Source organism: Dermacentor silvarum, chromosome 1 (assembly GCF_013339745.2).
Source record: "Dermacentor silvarum isolate Dsil-2018 chromosome 1, BIME_Dsil_1.4, whole genome shotgun sequence".
NCBI classification, from domain to species: Eukaryota; Metazoa; Arthropoda; class Arachnida; order Ixodida; family Ixodidae; genus Dermacentor; species Dermacentor silvarum.
Genome location: NC_051154.1, coordinates 424,920,332 through 424,939,472, shown reverse-complemented (window position 1 = coordinate 424,939,472; position 19,141 = coordinate 424,920,332). Strand labels below are relative to the sequence as shown.

At 46.4% G+C, this 19,141-nt stretch overlaps 1 protein-coding gene across 1 annotated transcript in view; it reads right to left on the bottom strand.

The window, feature by feature from the left end:
* Positions 1-19,141, bottom strand: part of LOC119437662 (uncharacterized) — a 152,170-nt gene that overhangs the window by 75,137 nt on the left and 57,892 nt on the right. Inside the window, exon 14 of the mRNA XM_037704657.2 lies at positions 15,283-15,451. Coding sequence (XP_037560585.1) covers positions 15,283-15,451 — 169 coding nt within the window. The remainder of the gene's footprint in view (positions 1-15,282; positions 15,452-19,141) is intronic.

The window sequence follows — 19,141 nt, the reverse complement described above, 5'->3', positions numbered from 1 at the left end:
GTAATGATGGGATATGGTTATACGAGTTTATGCAGTAATACATGTAAGTGCAGACTCATTAGCAACATTGCCTCCATCTTGATGGGCTATACCTACGCCTCGTGATGAGTCTGCACACTTTATGAGCTGTGGACATGCAAGACCCACCCACACTTGAAAAGATACTATCATTCATACGAAGGAATGCAACCGGCTGACTTCACTGCACAATTTTGATCTGCTTTTGTTTAATGAGTTATCTACTGTTTATAAAAACAAGGTGTTCGCCTGCTTTTCGCATTATTGCATGTGTTTTACAGGAAGTAGAGACAGAGAAGCAAGAAAAGGCAAGGATGTTTATGGCTAAGTAGTTTCTTAGAGTACTGCGGTATGTTACAACCAGCATAAACAAAAGTAATTCGATGCACTGAAGCGAAATGTGCAATTACCTTTTAATGTGAGGGTTAATACAGATGCAGTAAGGATACAAAGTCTGCAACACACTGAATGTTTATTGGTTTTTTTTATTCAGGAGAAAAATGATGCATCAGAAAAATTAGAAAAAAACTGTTTAAATATTGCTTCGAAAATAAATTGGCAATACTGCTTATTCCGAGTCAAAGCGTGAAATATGCTATTGTAGAACATTCATTACGATATCCAGTTTGCACGTTCGCTTTGCGTCTCGCAGCGGAAGTAACAGAACCTTTAAATGAGATAATTCATTGGGGAAAATGCGCATGAAAGCCCTAACCAACCAACTGCAACTAAATGGTCGCGTGTATAGCGTGACCAAGCATTTGGTCTCTCTATACGCGCGACCACAGCATTTGTCCGTAGTTGCATATTCTTTAAATTGTTCCGTCTGTAAAAGCATACGGCGATAAAACTGTGGCGTTTTCGTATATCGCGAGTTGTCTCCAGAACCAGAAAATTGGGACGACATCCGAAGGCCATGCCTTCCCGTGAGGGACACCTCGTAGTATTTACCAACTCGCAGCGCGTGTGAATAACGGAAAATCACGCAAAAGTACGTACTATCAGCACCCGAAGCCAACCTAAAAAACAGCGTCGCCAGATTAGCAACGTAGCGTGTCAACAAACTCGTAGAAATCACAGAACCGAATCTGACCTACGAGTTTTTATCTGCACTATTCGCATGTCGGTGCTGATGTTACGTACCGATTGCGTAATCCAAGGCTCCACTCAATTAGTTGCACTGTTCGAGGTTCGTTGATCCAATATTTATAGACAAAAAAGTATCTATAAACGTTGCATTGAGCGACCGCCGCCATTTTCCAAAACAGACCGCGAAATACCTGTCGGCGCAATTTCGACGGAAAAATCGCAGCGATTGCTGCGACGTTGCAACGCTGCGACCAACCGGTTGGTCGCAGCCGAAAATCGCAGAAACGGCCCTGTGACTGCGATTTTCGTCGCATGCGACGGAAATCGCACTTCCGGTGCGATAATCGCAGTGCAAAATCGCACCATGTGAAACGGCCTTTACGCGACACCTGTAAGATGGCGTACTGCAAAGTCTGCACGTGCGCGAAGGCGTCACGGACATTTTGTTACGGCGGGTCATGCAAAAAAGGATTGTCGTAGTCGAATGTGAAAAATGTATGCAGAAATAAACCTGCAAAGAATCATGGCTATAGTTGGCTATGCATTTTCCCCCTCTTTTTTTGTGTCTGGCTACATATGGGCTACAATTTCTCTAGCTTTGGGCTACGCCGCCTCGTCCGACCTGGCAACACTGTGCAAGCAACTACTCGCACTCTTCACAAGCACTAAGGGACCACGACGCCGCCTGGGCGTTATCACACACTCCATGGTGAAACGGTCGCTTCGGGACTGCCACGCAGGCGGCGCTGCTGAACAACGCCACCAGTTTCCACTGCCGCAGTCGTGCAATCTCTTAGATAATCTCCAACGTGGAGGCGGTGAAATGCGTAGTAGACAATTTTAGTTCAGCGTTAGCGTAATAGCGGGGTTAAGGGAAATAGCGTTACCGTTCCGCAAACGAACTTTGCAGAAAGAGAGTTTTAGTATGGCGTGATAGCGTAGTTTACATGCGGGACGCTATTACATTACGCTTTGAATTTCGCATACATAGGGCACCTAAGTCTATGTGTGTGTGCGTCCGGAAAGTGCGAGAGGCAGCGCAATGGAAGCCAGGAGCGCGTTGTATTTTTACTTCTCATGTCCGTCGATCTGCAACGAAACAGACAAGCAGCACAAGCTGTCTACCATAGCCTCCGAAATCCCCCCATCTCAGAGGCCATATGCCGTCGTCGAGCCTATCTCCCGACTTTATCGACAGGTGGCGCTCACATCTCGGAGAAAATTTCTTTCGTTAGGCTTAGGCGCGTTCGAAACGAGAAGCAATCTCGAAAACTCCGCTAAATTATCCATAAAAATATATTGTCGATCCTGTCTGAAGGTAAGCGAAAGCCATTTACGCAGTCATTTCCTACCAACGAAGTAAATTATTCAACAGCAACTCCAAATTCAGTTCGAAGCGGGCGGCCGGGACCGCCGCCATGTTTTACGTACACTACGTAAACATGCTAACACGGTAACGTTAACTCTGAGAAATAGCGTGCGCACGGTAAACGGTATGGCTCGTTTAGCGTCCTGCGCATGCGCATTTCGATCCCGCTATTCCGGTACGCCCGCTATTCCGGTAACCACGCTAAACTAAAACTGTCTACTGCCAGCAGCGGTGAGGCTGCCGCACAAATGGGTCCCGGTCTCATCCTCTCTACGGCAAGGAAATCTCGCCATTCGCGAGCAAACCTAGTGACCTAGAATATGGGAGAGTGTCCAAAGCGCCGGCTCCGGCGAGGGCCTTTTTCTGTGAACTGCCGCGCCGCGCCGCTGCTGCTCCGGACCCAGTGGGCTTTTCGCGCTCGCGAAGCGCGCGGGAAGCGAGGGTCGTCTGCTACGCGCTGTAGTTTTTTGCGTTCATTTTCCACGCAAAGCACTTAAACTCTATTTAACTTCAACAATGTGGTGCTGCATCGAGCTTATCCATCTTTGAGCTTTTCTTTGTGCTTGGGCAGCAAGATAATGCAAAAACTAACGTATCAAACTCATCAGCGCGGCCTAGCTCCGGTGCTAGAGTTCGGGAACGGTATTACGGTAACTGTGCGTGCGCAGAAACGCGCTAAATGAGCCCGCGCAAGGAAAGAACGTAAAAAAAGATGGGTACGCGGGCAATAGCACCATCCTTGCAAGAATAGGAGCAACGAAAAAAGTAAATTACTCGCGCAGTCAAGTGAAATACTTACGTGCGTGCAGTGACCGCTTCGCTCACCATTACGCGCTTTTCGCTCACGGTCAGTAGTGGTTTACAGCTATATGCTTATGTAAATATTCGAATATTCTTTTTGCCAAGACAATATTTTATTGTGAACAGAGCAGAGTGCACGAGAAGGTGTAAGGGCAGCAAGAGAAAGACCAAAGACGGCCCTAACGCCGCAATATTGTTGGCTTATTTCGCTTAAAAGTACACAAACAATTCTTGCTGTACGCTATCTCTTCAATACAAACTTCGCGCATGATGTACCTTAACGTTCACCATGAGCAAAGCTTTTTTTCAAATTCAGACATTCGAAAGAAAAGCCATTCGATCCAGCCAATATAGCTAAACAAAAGCATTTTTTTTCTACATTGAAATGAATAGGTAGCTACTGCTGGCCTAGCCATTTACTAATTTGTTATGTAAAAGTTATTACTGCAATAGCCTTAATTGTTTTAATAATCCGTGAATCCTCTCAGAAATTACCAACATCTAACTTCTCGTAATATCATAGTTATTGCGTAACGTGCGATTTTTTACGAGAACTAACAAGCATTCATGGCGCGTGACGATGTTTGTGCTTGCGTTATATTGAGTGGAAAATCATCTTGAAAATTATTGCCTTTGATGCACTACAAATATCGCTATTGATTCTACATATCCCTAATATAGTTACCTTCAATAACAGCAAAAAATGAAAAGTTTATGTTCTGGTGATTTGTTGCCTCTTTCATTACGTATTTATATATAAGTACGTAGTTATTGATCAGTAAGTATATTTGCTGTGTACGAACCAGCGAGCATACGCAATAAATATTCCTAAAGTTACTTTCATGTTAAAATTCGCTTAGTGTTTGCGCTCTTGCAACACAAGGTGACAGACGAGTTTCACATACGTAATCCATCATGTCCGTTTTCTGACGCTTGCTCGTAATTACGGAATGAGGCATACGTATACAATGTTGCACTGTTAGCGTTTCATTTATTTTGGTTTGTCTTGTTTTTTGCCGTGTATATTACTCGCGTACCCTTTACCTATACACGCCGTGCTATAGCTTAGTGGCTTTGGTAGGTTGTACTGCTAAGCTCGAGGACGCGGGTTCGATTCCCGGCCACGGCGGCTTACATTTCGATGGAGGCGAAACCATCCGTGTAAACCATCCGTGTACATAGATTGAGGAGCACGTTCAAGAACCCCAGGTGGCCGAAATTAACGGAGCCCTCCACTGCGGCGTCTCTCATAGCCATATTGTGATTTTTGGGTGTAAAACCCCAGAAATTATCATTACTATTATTACCCTTTGCCTGTGCTCTCAGTTCTTCCTGATATATGGGTAAGTTCGACACGTTGCGATTGAGATTGGCATTTAACACGTTTTTATCGTCACACCCACAGCATATCAGATGGATTTCTGGCCGTCGTCATCTGACCACACGTCATATATTGTTATCGTTAATCGTGACTTGAGTGCAAGTATGTGAAGTTACTAATGCCATGACCCACCAGTCATCTTATTCACACATTTGTGCCTTTCCACACTATACTTTGGTATATACCAAGTGAACGAACCGCGAGAGTTACGCGGTTTGTATTTATTTTTGGTACCGCGGCATCGGCCAACAGACATTCCGCTTCCCAAGAGCCCAGTTAAGGATTTCGCCTTCATAAAGAAACAACAGAACGCGGGATGCAGTCTTGTAAAGTAAATCGAATGCATGAAATAAAAGAAAGGAAACGATAGGGTGTAAAAGCGTTAGCATGAGCAAACCATATCTGCTACATTCTCTTGGTTATTATCGCGGTCTCCAGCCTATTTTCTTCTGCAGTACGTTCACGTTGCTCATTCCACGCATAACTAAATGAAGTAAGCGTGCGGAATGCATTACTCAAACAGCCGCGTAAGCGCGGATCAAGCGAGCTAGAAGGAAATAGACAAAATACCCGTATTCACAGCCGGCAAACGCGTTGTCTGTGCGGTGAGTCACTGCGGTATTACATTGCGGTGACGTGGTACTTAATATATCCCAAATTATCGCGATGTTGCCTAATATCAAACAATATATCAGGCTCGTAGCAGACGCCCGCCGCCTTGGCGCGGCTTCCGCAGCGGAGAGCCCACGGGTCCGGTACAGCAGCGCCGCGGCGCGGGAGTTCACACAAAAAGGTCCTCGCTCCTCCCATGCATTCGCGCAGCGCTTTGGACACTCTCCCATATTCTAGGTCACTCTAAGCAAACCCGCCGTCGAACGGCGGCCCGCGAATGGCTAATGGCGTGCGGCGAGTTACCGTGCCAGTAACGTGGACGGGCCTTAGCCACGACGCCTCCGTGGCCGCGACTCGGCGCTTCTCGGCTACCCGCTGTTCAACTCCGGGCGTCCCGAGCGGCCGCGTTCGCCCGTCGGGGCCGCAAGGCCCCCGGGGTGTGTGTAAAGCCCTTAATAAATTATCAAGGGACGTTAGGTGTGTGTAACACCGCGCGCGCCCGCCCGGGATGCTGAATCTTAAAAGTCATTTGCGGCGGGGACCGAGTCCGCCGTGCGCTGTTTTTGCGGCGTAGTTCGCATTGAAGCGAGAGGCAGCACGAAGGTCAAATCGCGTGCTGCACCGCGCTTACTCACTCCAGCGTTTTGACAGCGAGTTTTGGCGGTCATCGAGTGAGATGTGTGCATGTTTGCTTGTGTGCGCGTGGCATCATGCTTGTTAATTTAGTTAGTATGCCTATGCGCACAAGTTTATGCGGCCGATAAAACTACTATCTTTACTTCGTATAGCTGTCCACTAATTTGCTATCGCGATCGATGCTTCGCCTTTCGGGCGAAACTGCGGCACTTTTTCTCTCGCCACTCACGCATGCACACGCGGGTCAGGAAAAAGCGGCGTATCTCGCTGTCTGCGTCCTTGAAAAAACGTAAAACACGCCCTGGGGCGCGCGGCCGCGATCTTATCGCACTTACTTTATACGTAACATCACGGCGACGCCGACGATGGAAATTCGCCTGGAGTGTCTATATTGCTATCGCAATAAGATGCACTTCAAAATGTTCGGCGCCTTTCGTATCGCACCACTAGAGTGTACTAGATGGGGGAGTGGCTACTGCGGACGCATTGCCCAGGGTGCGACTGTTTTCACAACAAATCCGTGCAGGGAGCCTCACCTCCCCCCCCCCCCCGATGCCGTATCACCATTTTCCCCCTCTGTTTAGCGGCGCGGTCGGTTGTGCCCCGATGCCGGGCGCCGACGCGAAGCAGCGGTCGTTGGTGTGTTGCGGAGCGCAGCGTAGCAACACCCCAAATGAAAAAAATACTGCTCCAGTGAGGTAGACAGCTCCCTCCCTGACAGTGAGATTATATTTCGGTCATCAAAACAGTGATGCGTTTATTTAGGAATACCATCGATCCCTTAAAGGGACACTAAAGGCAAAATATTAAGTTAACGTGGAATGTTAAAATACGATCACAGAAACCTCGAAACGGTTGTTTCGTGTCAAGAAAAGACTTATTTTATGAGAAAATTGCGTCTGAAGCGTCCGCGTACCTTTAGCGTCATTCGAATCGCCCGCCTTCCCGAGCGAGGAGTGGTGACGTCATGGTCTCATAGTGACGTTGTGCCGTCGGTGTGAGAAAGCGCCGCCCGCAGACGGCGCTACGGCTTTTCTGCGGAAAACGCAGACGCGCGGCCAGAAACAGCCAAGAACCGACGGCAGCGCGAAAGCGGTAGGAAAAGCGTGCGCCGCATTGTAAACATGATGACCGTCGACGCTCGTCGCAATGGACCTTGTTGACGACACTGACAACGACACATCGGCTCGCTACGCTGGGCTCGATTTCAGCGATTTAAGCTTCGATGAGCGTGAAATGCTGCTGAGGGCACGCGCTGCCTGCATCGTTGCCTACTACGACGGCGGCCTCGACACCGGCTCTTCCGAGCGCGAAAGCAGCGAGGACTCCAGCAATGCAACGTCGGGCGACGAAGATGGTCACCGTCTGGGTCGCGCGGACCGTTCGGGCATCCCGCCACATCACATGGACGTGGCATTCTGCGCTGCTTGCAATTTCAAGTGCGAGTTTAGCGAGCCACTAACACCAGCGCAGTACTACGCGATAACGGAACTACTGAAACTCGAAAGCGCGCGGCGCAGAGTCGAGCGAAAACGAAACATTTACACCACATATGTCGTTATCAAGGGTAACGACAAAAAAAAATGATCTTTTTAATCCGAGTGGCTTGAGTACTAGTGACAATTTTTTGAGGATTGCCCTCGTCATCGGGTAAAGTACCTGAATGTCCCTGGGGAGTCTCTTATCGTGTCCTGCATTTACCTTAATTTCTCGATTACTAAAGCTCTGTTCGTGATTATATTGCCTCCTCAGACGTTCTAGAGCATTGCTCTATCACTTTAGCTTGACTTTTTATTTGCCTTTAGTGTCCCTTTAACAGCAGCCACAGTTGTGCCTATAGTCGGGTACAACTTTAGAAGGCAGCGGCATTTGCTCCCTCAAAGGCGAATGCATACGAGCCTACACCAATGGGCGCGCACTGAAGACTTGCGTCATGAGCCGGACGGCCGGTGTCCCCGCCGACGGAGAACATGGCAGCCCACGCTTCAAGCCAACAACGTTGTTCAAGCCGTGACGAGTCGCGTCAGCGGGACTATTTCTTTAGTCGCGAAGGAAATCGGCTGCTGCGCTTCTGGGCGGAGCCTCTCCTGTCTTCTTAAGTTGTACCAGACTATAGTCACTACCAGCCCAGCGTATTCTGCGTTCCAACGGAACGCCGCCAAACGGAGAGGAAGGAAAAAGAAACAAGAAAATGGTGATACGTCATCGGAGGCGAGGCCCCGCCCCTGCACGGATTTGTTGTGAAAACAGTCGCACCCCCTTGGCAAGCGCCGCAGGTGAAGCAAAAAAAAAAAAAAAACGTTGAAATTGCAGCGGCGCTGCCATCGTCTTATTCTGAAGCTCCGGCCAATAAAGGTTGGCTCCGACTGTTTCGGCAGCGCCCAATTTTTGAGGCGAGCTCACGGGCTGAGTAGCTGTCGTCTGCTCGACGCACCGTCGTTGTTGCGTCGTTTGCATTCTTTCCGCCGCTCTTTTTCCATTTTATTTACAATAGATCGGTGGGAAATAATGTCAGTGTTGCCGCCACCGAGTATCTAAACTAGATGCAGAGAGTGAAACGCCTGTCAAAGCTCCATGCAGCTGCGGTAAAGTCTCCGACGCGACGAGCGTCTGGCCGGCGCGCGGGGCCGCTCATTCGGGAGAAAGCGACGGTGGCGCCACCAACTTTTCAATAAAAAAAGTCTCAACGAGGAGCCTGCGCTGGACCCACTACCCCAATCTAGTACACTCTAGCACCACCTCGCAAGGCAGAATTGCGCCGTAGAACGTTAGATGATAACACTAGAAGTCATGAAAACCGAAAGTGACCGCAACCAGTAGGCTGATCGAGGTAAAAGTCCAAGCACCCGCGTTGCAATCCGTCAAGTCCACAAAAAGATGGCGGCGAGTGCTCATCGACTCTTTTTGTCGTCTGCTAGCCAGAGAGCTGCCAGACTCCGCCAGACCAAAATCGCCCTGGCAGGTTCTGGCAGCCAGAAGTGGAAAATCGAAGAGGCCCAACTGGACGGAGGACAGGCGATAAAGCGCACGCAAGGCGGGAGGGGGGAGCGGCGAGTACGTGCTGCCGTGATCAAGCACACGTTTCCTGCGCTAGCCGGCCTTGGCTGCGCATGGCTGAGAACGTACACCGCCCCCGCCCTATCTTCGAGGTAATCTCTGGCGGGCGCAAAGCTTGGCCGAGCCGAAATGGCCGGTGGATGTATGTCTGTCTTCCCAGGCGCCGAGTGTTATAAGTCGCGCAATCTCAAGTTTCGCAGACTCATCGGAGCGAGAGGCAACAGATGCGTTTGCTCCCCTCTGCTTGCGCTCTTCATCACGCCAGCGTTGCAATAGCGAGTGCGCGCTACACCATGCTATTATTTTAACTAGTACGCGAATGTTTACTGTGCAGCGGTACGCCGGACCACTCCTCCGCTGACGCTTCTCTAATAAATGTGGTCGCGGTCGCCTTCACTAGCGACCTCCACAAGTGCAATTTAAACGGCCGATAAAACTTCGAACTTTAGTTCGTTTAGTTGTCTAACACTTTGCTATCGCTACCAATGCTTCACCTTTCGGGTAAAACTGACTTTTTTCTTGGCTCGTCTGACTAGAAATTGTGTATACGTCTGACGGCAACAGAGAGGTGCGGCGAACATTGGGAGGCCGTATTTTGCGAGAATTTTCTTTTTCTCGATTCTTCTCGTTTCTTATCCGCCGCGGCAATTGACCGATCACGGCGATAACGGAGGCGTGGTTTCATGCGAGCCAATGATGAAAACTAAAAAGAAATTAAAAATTTAAAGAATCGTCACAAATACAGCCCCCTGATTAGTTTGCATAGCTCTGACAACAATAATTTTAATAATTTAGTTTCTAAAGAATCATTTGTCGGAGAAGGCACAAGTTGCAACTGTGGAGTAGAGCACAAATTTCCGCACCATATTCACTGGGCTCACAGACACGTCAAGAATGCAGGAAAGGCTCTTCTTCCCATAAAAGCGTGCTAGCTGTGTGTGCTCTTCACCTCCACACGCAGAAAGGGCAAACGTCCCAGTGGCTCGGCTCGGCAATGAACGCACGCCGTGCCATGCCCACACGTCACACACACTGAGAAACTTAAAACTTGATTAGAAAAGGAATCGTACCTTGACCTCCCTGTAAGGGTAACCCATTTCCTCGACACCTTCCCCCATGTAACTACCTTTCACAATGCATGCACTGAATCAACTTACAGCCGTCCCCTAGGACCCGTCACAGCGCAGCTAATGCTACGGGTCCTAGACTTTCCATTTGTTGCAAGAGTACTTGAACACAAATTTACACTAAAAAAAATGTTATGTTCGTGATTACCCGAGAGCACAGTGTGGCATTGCTACCTATACTGTTGGCTGCTGAACACAGTGCAGCTTTAAAGGCTCACGTAAATCCAAGGTGCTTTCTATATTCTTTTAACTTGTGTTCCTAACTTATGCAATAAGTCCTTTGATAGCCCTGAAACTTACAATCAACATAACTCTTAACAGCTGTGCATTGTTTTTTTTACTTGCAGGATTTAGTTTATTTTCCACTATCTGCAGAATGCAACTGCCTTCACAGCATCATTCTGGATTAAGTCTCTGCATGTAGAAAAAAATTGATTGCTACAAATAAAATAAAGAAAACAGAGGGTCTCTTGAAGACTCCTCAAAATTGGCACTAATGACACTGTACTTTTAGTGTTGCCAATGCAATAACTTTAACAGCATTTATAAGCATTTACATTTACCTGATAACCCTTTTTCAGCTTGACAATGATGACTTAATGTAAACACTACTTGTTTTTACATTGCACTAAGTCTTACAGTCCCGAAAGAGGAGCATATGATAATGCACTTAAGCTACTGGGAGCTTTGTTGCAAAACTGTCGCATTGGCCTGCATTTAATTTTTTTCCAATCAGTTACTTGCGAGAAATCATGGTCATCTTTCACTTACAACAATCCCATCCAAAGCATGTACATTCAACAGGATGCTGGGCTCCATGGTAGCCTAATACCCTGCTTAGTTCTGTTCACAGGTTCCTTACTGGAAGGGTGAACCCCCTCCTAATGGTGTGCACAGTTGCAAAAAATCAACATCAGCCTTTGGTGATAAATGCATCCATTAACATGGGAACTAACAGTTATGCGATATCATTTGCTTGAATAAAGGTGGATGTAAAAGAAAGGAAGTCCGGGTCATCGGCACATTTCATCTTACTGATGTAAACAGAAGGGCACTCAGCAGAAAGACGATGCTCTTGGACACTAAATACTCAACCAAACTGGAAAACAAAGTGCAGCTGACACATTACAGTGTTACTATCACAGTTCTGTGTCACCATATATAGTCATGAACATGACCGAGCTGTGCGTTTTCAAAATAAATATTTCACAATTAATAAAAAAAAGTGCCCACGCACTTGCATGTCCTTTCTAATTGCTGCGAGATTTTCATATGTGTCCAGCTGAAAATGCCGTAAGCAACAAAACAAAACAACGAAGTCGTCAGTAATGAGAACTGTGGTGTTACCCATCTTAAACAATGTAAATTTACTTCTAAGAGAGTGGCTGCTTGGTTTACCGATTTATTGGTTGATTGATGGTGAGTTTGACATCTAAAAGCAACACAGGAGATTCACGAGGGTTCTAAGCTGTGCTAGCTGATTTATATTCGATGTGACGACTAGTGCAGGCAATGGGACAAGCAATATGAACAGATCAGAAGTGTCGACTATCAACAGATTTTTTTTCATTAGGAATCGTAAATTACATAAAGAAGACGACACAAAAGCACAATGCTATCTATAAGTTGCTCGACTAGCCAGCACGGTAAAAACCATGAAAACAAAGTGATCAGAGCAGAAGATCACCTCACGTTCCCTATTTATTTAGTATAGTACTAATATACTTAGTAAATCAGTTCGCTGAAGTATTCATGGCTGAAAATTTCCCACAGTGTAACGAATACGCTACTAGTATGGGCTTTGCGCTAAGTATGCATGCTTATATAGTGTATATATATATATATGCTTATGTCAGAATTCTGAGGTATCTAAATCAGCTTACACTGTACTTTGAGGAGTTTTAAAAAAGCAAGGCCGAAACTCTGTAATGAGAATTATCGTGTATGTGTGAAGTTTGTTCTTGTCGGTAAGACTAGCATACTGCCATGTGTTGTGCACCGCTTTACTGAGAGGCTTGGGCACAACGCTCACTCTCCTTGGGCCGTGCCACTTCTCTCTCCCCATAAGCTACCCTTACACACAGCACGGCAGCGCCCCTATCATGTGACACCGCTTACGCAAGCGTAGCGTCGCCACCTACTGCCTTCGAGACTGTCGCACAGGTGCATTGACGATAAGAGGGCGCAGGCCACTCTAGGCGACCCTGTGAACCCGAACTGCCGATAAAGGTACTTTGGAACACTAGGAACACTTTGCACCAATATCTGGCTCCTAGGCCACACACTCAACCAAAGCCTGTTTTCCACTGTAATTAGTGTTTTAATTCCTTCTAGAAAATTAATGAGAGCACTTTCAAATGTGAAACTTGCCTACTGCATTGCTCATCATGCACATTTTATATCTATTAGGCATGTTTTAACGGCTCTGGGCACGCTAAAGTGGTCCTTTTGAGGCTGACCTAAAAACCACCTCTGGACCACGGTGTGAGTAGATATATAATGCTACACATTAAAATGGCTTTTACAGGTATGCAAAGCTGAAAGGCATGGAAACTGCCTAACCTGCTTAGCGTGCCTGTTTTTGCTTCGTCATTCAACCTCGGGGCCCAAAGCACCTCTTGACAAGATTGGTACGTAAAAAGAGGGACATTGAGGGGCAAGAGATTGAGTGCGAATAAGGCAGTCATGGCAAAATGATGCTCGCAGAAATAAATACACTGTCCCGAGTTATCATGCATGGGTCAAAAGACTTATTCAATTAGCCAGTGTACTTCACAAGATTTGGTTGTGAAGATATGGCAGAGAAAGGTGGTTCTTATGCTCACACACTTGTTTTTCTTAATTTTCTGTACCAACAGTAGAGAAGGCATTAAGATTCATAAAAACATACCTGCCAACCTATGAACCATAAATTTGTAAAACTTTTATGGACATAAAAGGGGGGGGGGGATTGTATTAATTATTTTAAAGTTTGCCTTTAGCATGAACCTGTTGCGGGATACATACGTCTTTACGATGATTTACTTTTAGATGTGGCACATGAGCTGCAGCAAACTAGGAACAGCAAACACTAAAAAAGCAACACACTGTTTTTAGATCACAGTGCCTTTTTCAGTGACTTTGCTGCGACTGATTCTACCTTCTCTTGAAACTTGTCTGACTAAACTTATAGAAATGCTTGAAGCAGGTAACCGTACATGACGTCTTACACTGTCACAACAGGCTGGCTGTGGTGCCATACCAATTCCTTTCTTGTATGCATTCTTTGCGATCTTGCACAGCCCCTTCCTCTAACACCTTTGAAACTTCTTCACAAACAGGTTTTGGCAGAACCTAACTCAACATTCGTAAAATCGCAGAACAGGACCAAATTCGGAAACATTGCTAAAAATTTGGGAGAGCTGACAGGCATGTAAAAAAACATGATGAGTATTTTTAGATGCCCGAAAATTGATTTATCCAGTTTTGCTAAGATTATGTTTTCTTATGGCATGTTTCTATCCAAGGGCATCTGAAGCTTTGGTGGGTGAGGAACTGGGGGTACTGCGTAGGATAGAAGTGGTCACTTGCTGCTTGCCACTGTGTTCCACGGCTGAGTATCTAAAGTGGCAGTCATCCTGTAGTCTGGGTGGGTGCGGCCATGCCCTGCCTCACCACTTTCAATGACACAGTTTCCATCACATTCCATCACACGCGATGCCAGTCAGGAGTAATCTCACAGGGTGCAAGCGCTTACCACCCTATGTCACGCAGCACTCTTCCGAAGCAGCCATTCAAATGCCCTCCAGAAAGCGGGCATCATATTGCGGTGCATAGAGTGCTTTGTGAATGTGTTTGCAGAAACATATTCAAGACTGAAGCAGGGAATTAGAAGACTCGAGATAGTTCAACGACATACTACCACACTTTTTGTCGAGACGAAATCTACTGTAGTATATAATTGTGGAATGAGTGACACTTCCATGAGAAAAAATACTGTTCTCAATAACTAAAAAGCTATTGTGAAAAACAATGAAAAAAGGTTGTTTTTGTTTTGTACAAGGCTGAAAGGTTCTCATTTGAGCTGCCGAAGAAGCCGCCTCCCCCACTTCCACCATTCCCATTGCCCCCTTTGTGAACACTGGCTACTGCTAAAAAGCCCACATATCAATACTTGCAACAGCACGGGTTTTATAATGGTTGCTTTGTGCACAGCTTCGCCTTGTGAAGCTAGCTGTAACAACACAAAGTGTTGATGGAAAACCCTGAATGACATGGTCCCATCACACAGCCATTAACCATCCTCCATTCATGCTTTTATGTTTTTCACTACATTCCTGCCTGCAATATGATTCGCAAGCAAAGACAAGAGTATGGGAAGCCATAAGATGAGCATATTTGTACTTTAAACTCCAACATTTCCATGAGAAATCGCAGTCTCATCGTCGTGGTGAAAAAATTGGTGTGGCATGATTTTATCAGCGGTATTGCACAAGCAGATGGCTTTCCTTTTCTTCAATGAGGTTCAACCACTTCTGCCATATAAGATAGGAAAGGGTGGCACCGGCAAATGCCAGAAAATAAGGATGCAATGCACCATGCCAACTCAATCAAGCAGATTTTGTTTTCCACCAGCTCGAGCAAGCGCATTGCCTTTTTGCATGGATTCATTGTCCATCTGAGGCCATTACGTGCCTTACACAAAAGGCCTTGTGCACGCACTCTTCGCATCCGGGAAAAAATTGCCAATCATTTTCTGCCGTGTTTTAGGATACGCAGGGCACAAACACTAGAAGAACACATGCGAAGATACAAGGTCCGTTATCTCATTTCCATAATTTTTTTTCACCTGTTTGAGTACATCATTATCACACTCGTAATTATACCCAGCAATATGCAAAATAAACCAATGAATCATTTACATCTCATGTTGTACAGGTGTCTTTCTATGTACCCTGCATGTCCTAAAGCACAGAACAACAGGAGTGAAGAGATAAACAAGCAGGGCTGACATTTTGTAACATTCCATTTACTTTTTCTATTCTTTTCTTCACACGCATCGTGCCACCTAGGCAATTCCAAGGATTATAACAGCATCAGAGCCAATGACAAAGTGCAAATATTAAAAAAAAGTTAAATGGATTGTTAGAAAATACGACCCCCAGTGCTTGGCTCTTCCTACAAAAGGCAACATGCACATGTAAGAGGCTCACCCATCTGGAGCATCTGGCTGGGCAGAGCTGCTTGCAGCTTCCGCTTGCTGCAATCTCTTGAGGTCCTCATGCAGCTTTTCGAGATGAGCAACATCTTCACCCAGCAGCGGGTAGTGCTGCTGCAACTCTGAACAGAGCTGGATGGCCAAGTTCATGATTTCGGCAACCTCTGCACACAGTGAGACCTCGCTGACAGAGCGGCCAAAGATTGCAAGCGCCACTTGGCTTCTGTATTGCAGCCGCAGCAGGGTGAAGTACCCAGATTGACGGCTTATTGATGGGGCCAAAATGCCGAGTGCAAAGAAATTTTGGACAGTGCCTAAGTCTACAGGGTGTTTCACGTAACTTGGGTCAAACTTTAAAAATATGCAAGTGCCACGTAGCTGGACCAAACCAAGGTAGTGTTGTCTGCCGTCGCTTGGAGATACTCCGATTATTTTTGCAATCCACCTAATCAGATAATTAGTCTTAATTAATCAACTGCTCAATTATTATAGTTACGTGAAAAATGTCAATGAGAAAATCGTAGAGCAACATGAAAAACTCCCGATACAGCTTCGCGTTGCTCGGTACGTGCCACATAAAAGTGTTTTTACGAGCATGAAAGAAGCCCGTGAATGCATGCAAAATTGCCGCACGACTGGCCGCTCGAGGCCCGTTATGAGTATGTGCTCACAGCACGCAAATCATCATAATCAACACATGGCGACTACCTGAAAGATATAGTCGGTATTGGCACGAGAGAAGTACACATGCATTTGTGGCCTAATGGTTAGAACATCAGGCTGCTGTGCTGGTGGGCCGAGGTTCCAATCCTGGCGCTGCTCGGCGAGAACCTGACCAGCGACCGACTGACCGACAGGTCAACCAACCGACCCAGACCAAACCATGGGATGGTAGGCGAAGAAAGCTTTGCTTTAAAAAAGACACGAGTATGCGTCATGTAATTTGATGCAACATTAAATTCCACACTTTTATGCCATAAAATATGAAGTAATTATTATGCGGAAGGCGTCGCAGATCTCAACTTATTTATAACCAAGCAATCGGAGCCACGTGTTTCTGCAAACAGTGACCAAAACATACTGTGTTGCATACTGGAGGCACAGAGATGCACGAATGATATGTAATTTGATGCAACCTTACATCTACAAATTGTAGCTGTAATATTAATTAGTAGTCATTCTTCAGAAAGTGTCGCAGATTAAAAATCACTGCACTGCGAAATGCACGGAGCGAGTCTTCTATGAATGCGCTACTCGCGCAGCTTCCCATAGCATTGCCTGCTAAGTAGGAAATGAAGTAGTATAGCTTCAGATAGTGGAGATACGGAACAGCCTTTGTGCAAAATTTTACATTTGAAATGCAAGTGAATGCACTGCAAAAACCTAGCAAAAATAGATGTCTCCGACGTTGGAAAAAAAAAACGGAAATCCACTATTAGTACTTCCCGGAAGTGACGTAAAACCTGCGCATTATATCTGAGATTGGGCAGTGTCCATGGTGTACAGAAAATCTTGGAGGCAACGTGCTCGGATTTACATCACACCCATTAACCACCGGGTACCTGCGTCACCTCCTAAAATGCTAAAATATTTAAAGGCCCTTCTGAAAGAAAAAAAAAATTGGCAATTACCAGCTCTGCAGCTTCGCCAAGATTGCTTAAATAGGATATATACTACTCCTTCATAACCAAATTAGCCCCCCAAAATATTTTGTTGCAGTTAGCCTTTAATATGAGAGATGTTTAACGTGAGAGATGATGTTCATGAAACCGGTCATAGTGGAGGACTCCAGATTATTCTGACCACTCAGGATTCTTGAATGAGTGCCCACTGCTCACATGAACATTTTTGCCTTCCACCCCCATTGAATGCCACAGTGTAGACCGCTTATAACGTAAGTCGGCGGAGTCATGAATATCTGCACTATAAGCGGCACCACACTATAACCAAAACAACGATTTTCAAGCCCTATCTTAATTCTGTGGATGCCAAGCAAACCAAGATGCAAAGATATTTCAGCTGGTCCAAACTGCCTCAAGAATGCAAAACATGTAGACCAAGCAGCCGCGCATATCCGAGAATCGAAGCGTGCAACTGGTAGTTTTGCATCCGTTTAAATTTACAAACGTTGAAAGGTTAATGTCCAAGTACCCACGATCTTCGCATGAAGCAGACAAAGTAATAATTTTAAAAAATGGCTCAGTTTCGCCCAACAGGCGAAGCATCAATTGCGATAGCAAACTAGTAGAGAGATATAAGGAGTAGGGATAGTAGTTTTATCGGCTGCATAAACTTGACACAATCGCTTACTAACTGAATTAACAAGCGTGGTGTCAACGCGCACAAGCAAACATGAATAGACTCGATGACTGCAGACAACCACTGTCAAAACGCGGCCGCCGCAGCGAGCGAAGGTTCATGCGGTCTACCGCTTCAACGGAAACTGAGCGGCCTAAGCACAGCGCATACAAAGGTCAGAGCCGTGTGGAGATCGCTATCAAGATACGGTGCATGCGACAACACCGACAGGCGGCACAGGCACGACCGCATTTGTTGGCAGAATAGAAGCCGCCCCCCCACCCCCCTCCCTCCCTCCCGTGCTTCCTTCCCGCTTTGCTCCTTTCGCATGGGAGATTGCGTTGCCAGTTCCCCTTGCGCCCGGTTGCAAGATACGCATTTGGTGCCGCAGCACAGCGTCGCCCCCCCCTCCCTACCTCCCTCCCTCCCATACCCCCACGGCCTTTCGCGCGATGGAAGTCTCGTTTGCTCTCCGCTGTGCGTTCGCTCTCCGTGAAGTCGCGCGTCCCCGCATGCTTTCACTCGCACATACGGCGCGCGGCAACGATTTTATCGCCCTTGAACTCATGCTCCACGTCTCATGCTCCTCCTCCGCATCGCCCTCGTTGATCTCCTCTCCCATCGGTGGGCGCACCTCGTTGTGAAGCGTGCTCGCTACCGCCCTTGTCGGCGAGATTTTCCCGCGGAAGCCGCATTATACCGGTATTTCGTCTCACGCGGCTGCACTGTAAGCGGTATGCGTATACATGGAGTGTTATGGGAAAATTAACGGGAGTCTGAAAAGACCGTACTATATCCGGTCCAGCACTATAAGCGGCTAAGTTATAAGTGGTCTATACTGTATTCAATGCCATGGTCATGTATTGAACCCGCTATGTCGTACCCAGCAGCAGACTACTGCTGCCAAGTCACTTGGCCACTGTTTTTAATTGCCTGTGCACTCAATAGCTAATGATTATGCATTTGTTATACAATAAGTGCTGTTTCAGGCACACAATATTTTTTCTGAAAGTAGTAAACATATGAAGTAAAAAATACTCTGCGCTTGTAGCTGCTTTTTTTTAGACATCAGTCTTTAATAAAAAAAAATTTCACAAGCATGGTGCATTCATGTTATCATCAGCGTAAACTTAAACATGAACCGAAAATAACTGATCAGTGTGCCTGTTATGCATAATTAATCGAAGTGCAAAGTGTAATCGTTCTGTAGCCCATTTCTAAGCATTGAGTAGTCCCACGTGTACCTTTCGGAGTCAGAATCAAGCCACTGTTTAGTCCCAAGCGTATGCGTTAAAGTATGAATTAACCCTTTGCGGTCCGGTGTCGGGCAGGGCCCGACAACGCAACACGGCCGTAGCGGGCCGCTGTTGGGCACCGCCCGACAAGGGGGTTCGGGGGTTAAATTTCGCAGTTTTTCTCACTGCGATTCGTGCGCATTCTTTGTATACACGATGCGCCATCTCTTGAGGGATAAATAAACTTTGTTTGTTGAAGTTTACATCTCTTTGCACTAGGGTGCAGCACAATGTTCAGCATGGCTTCTGGATACCAGAGCG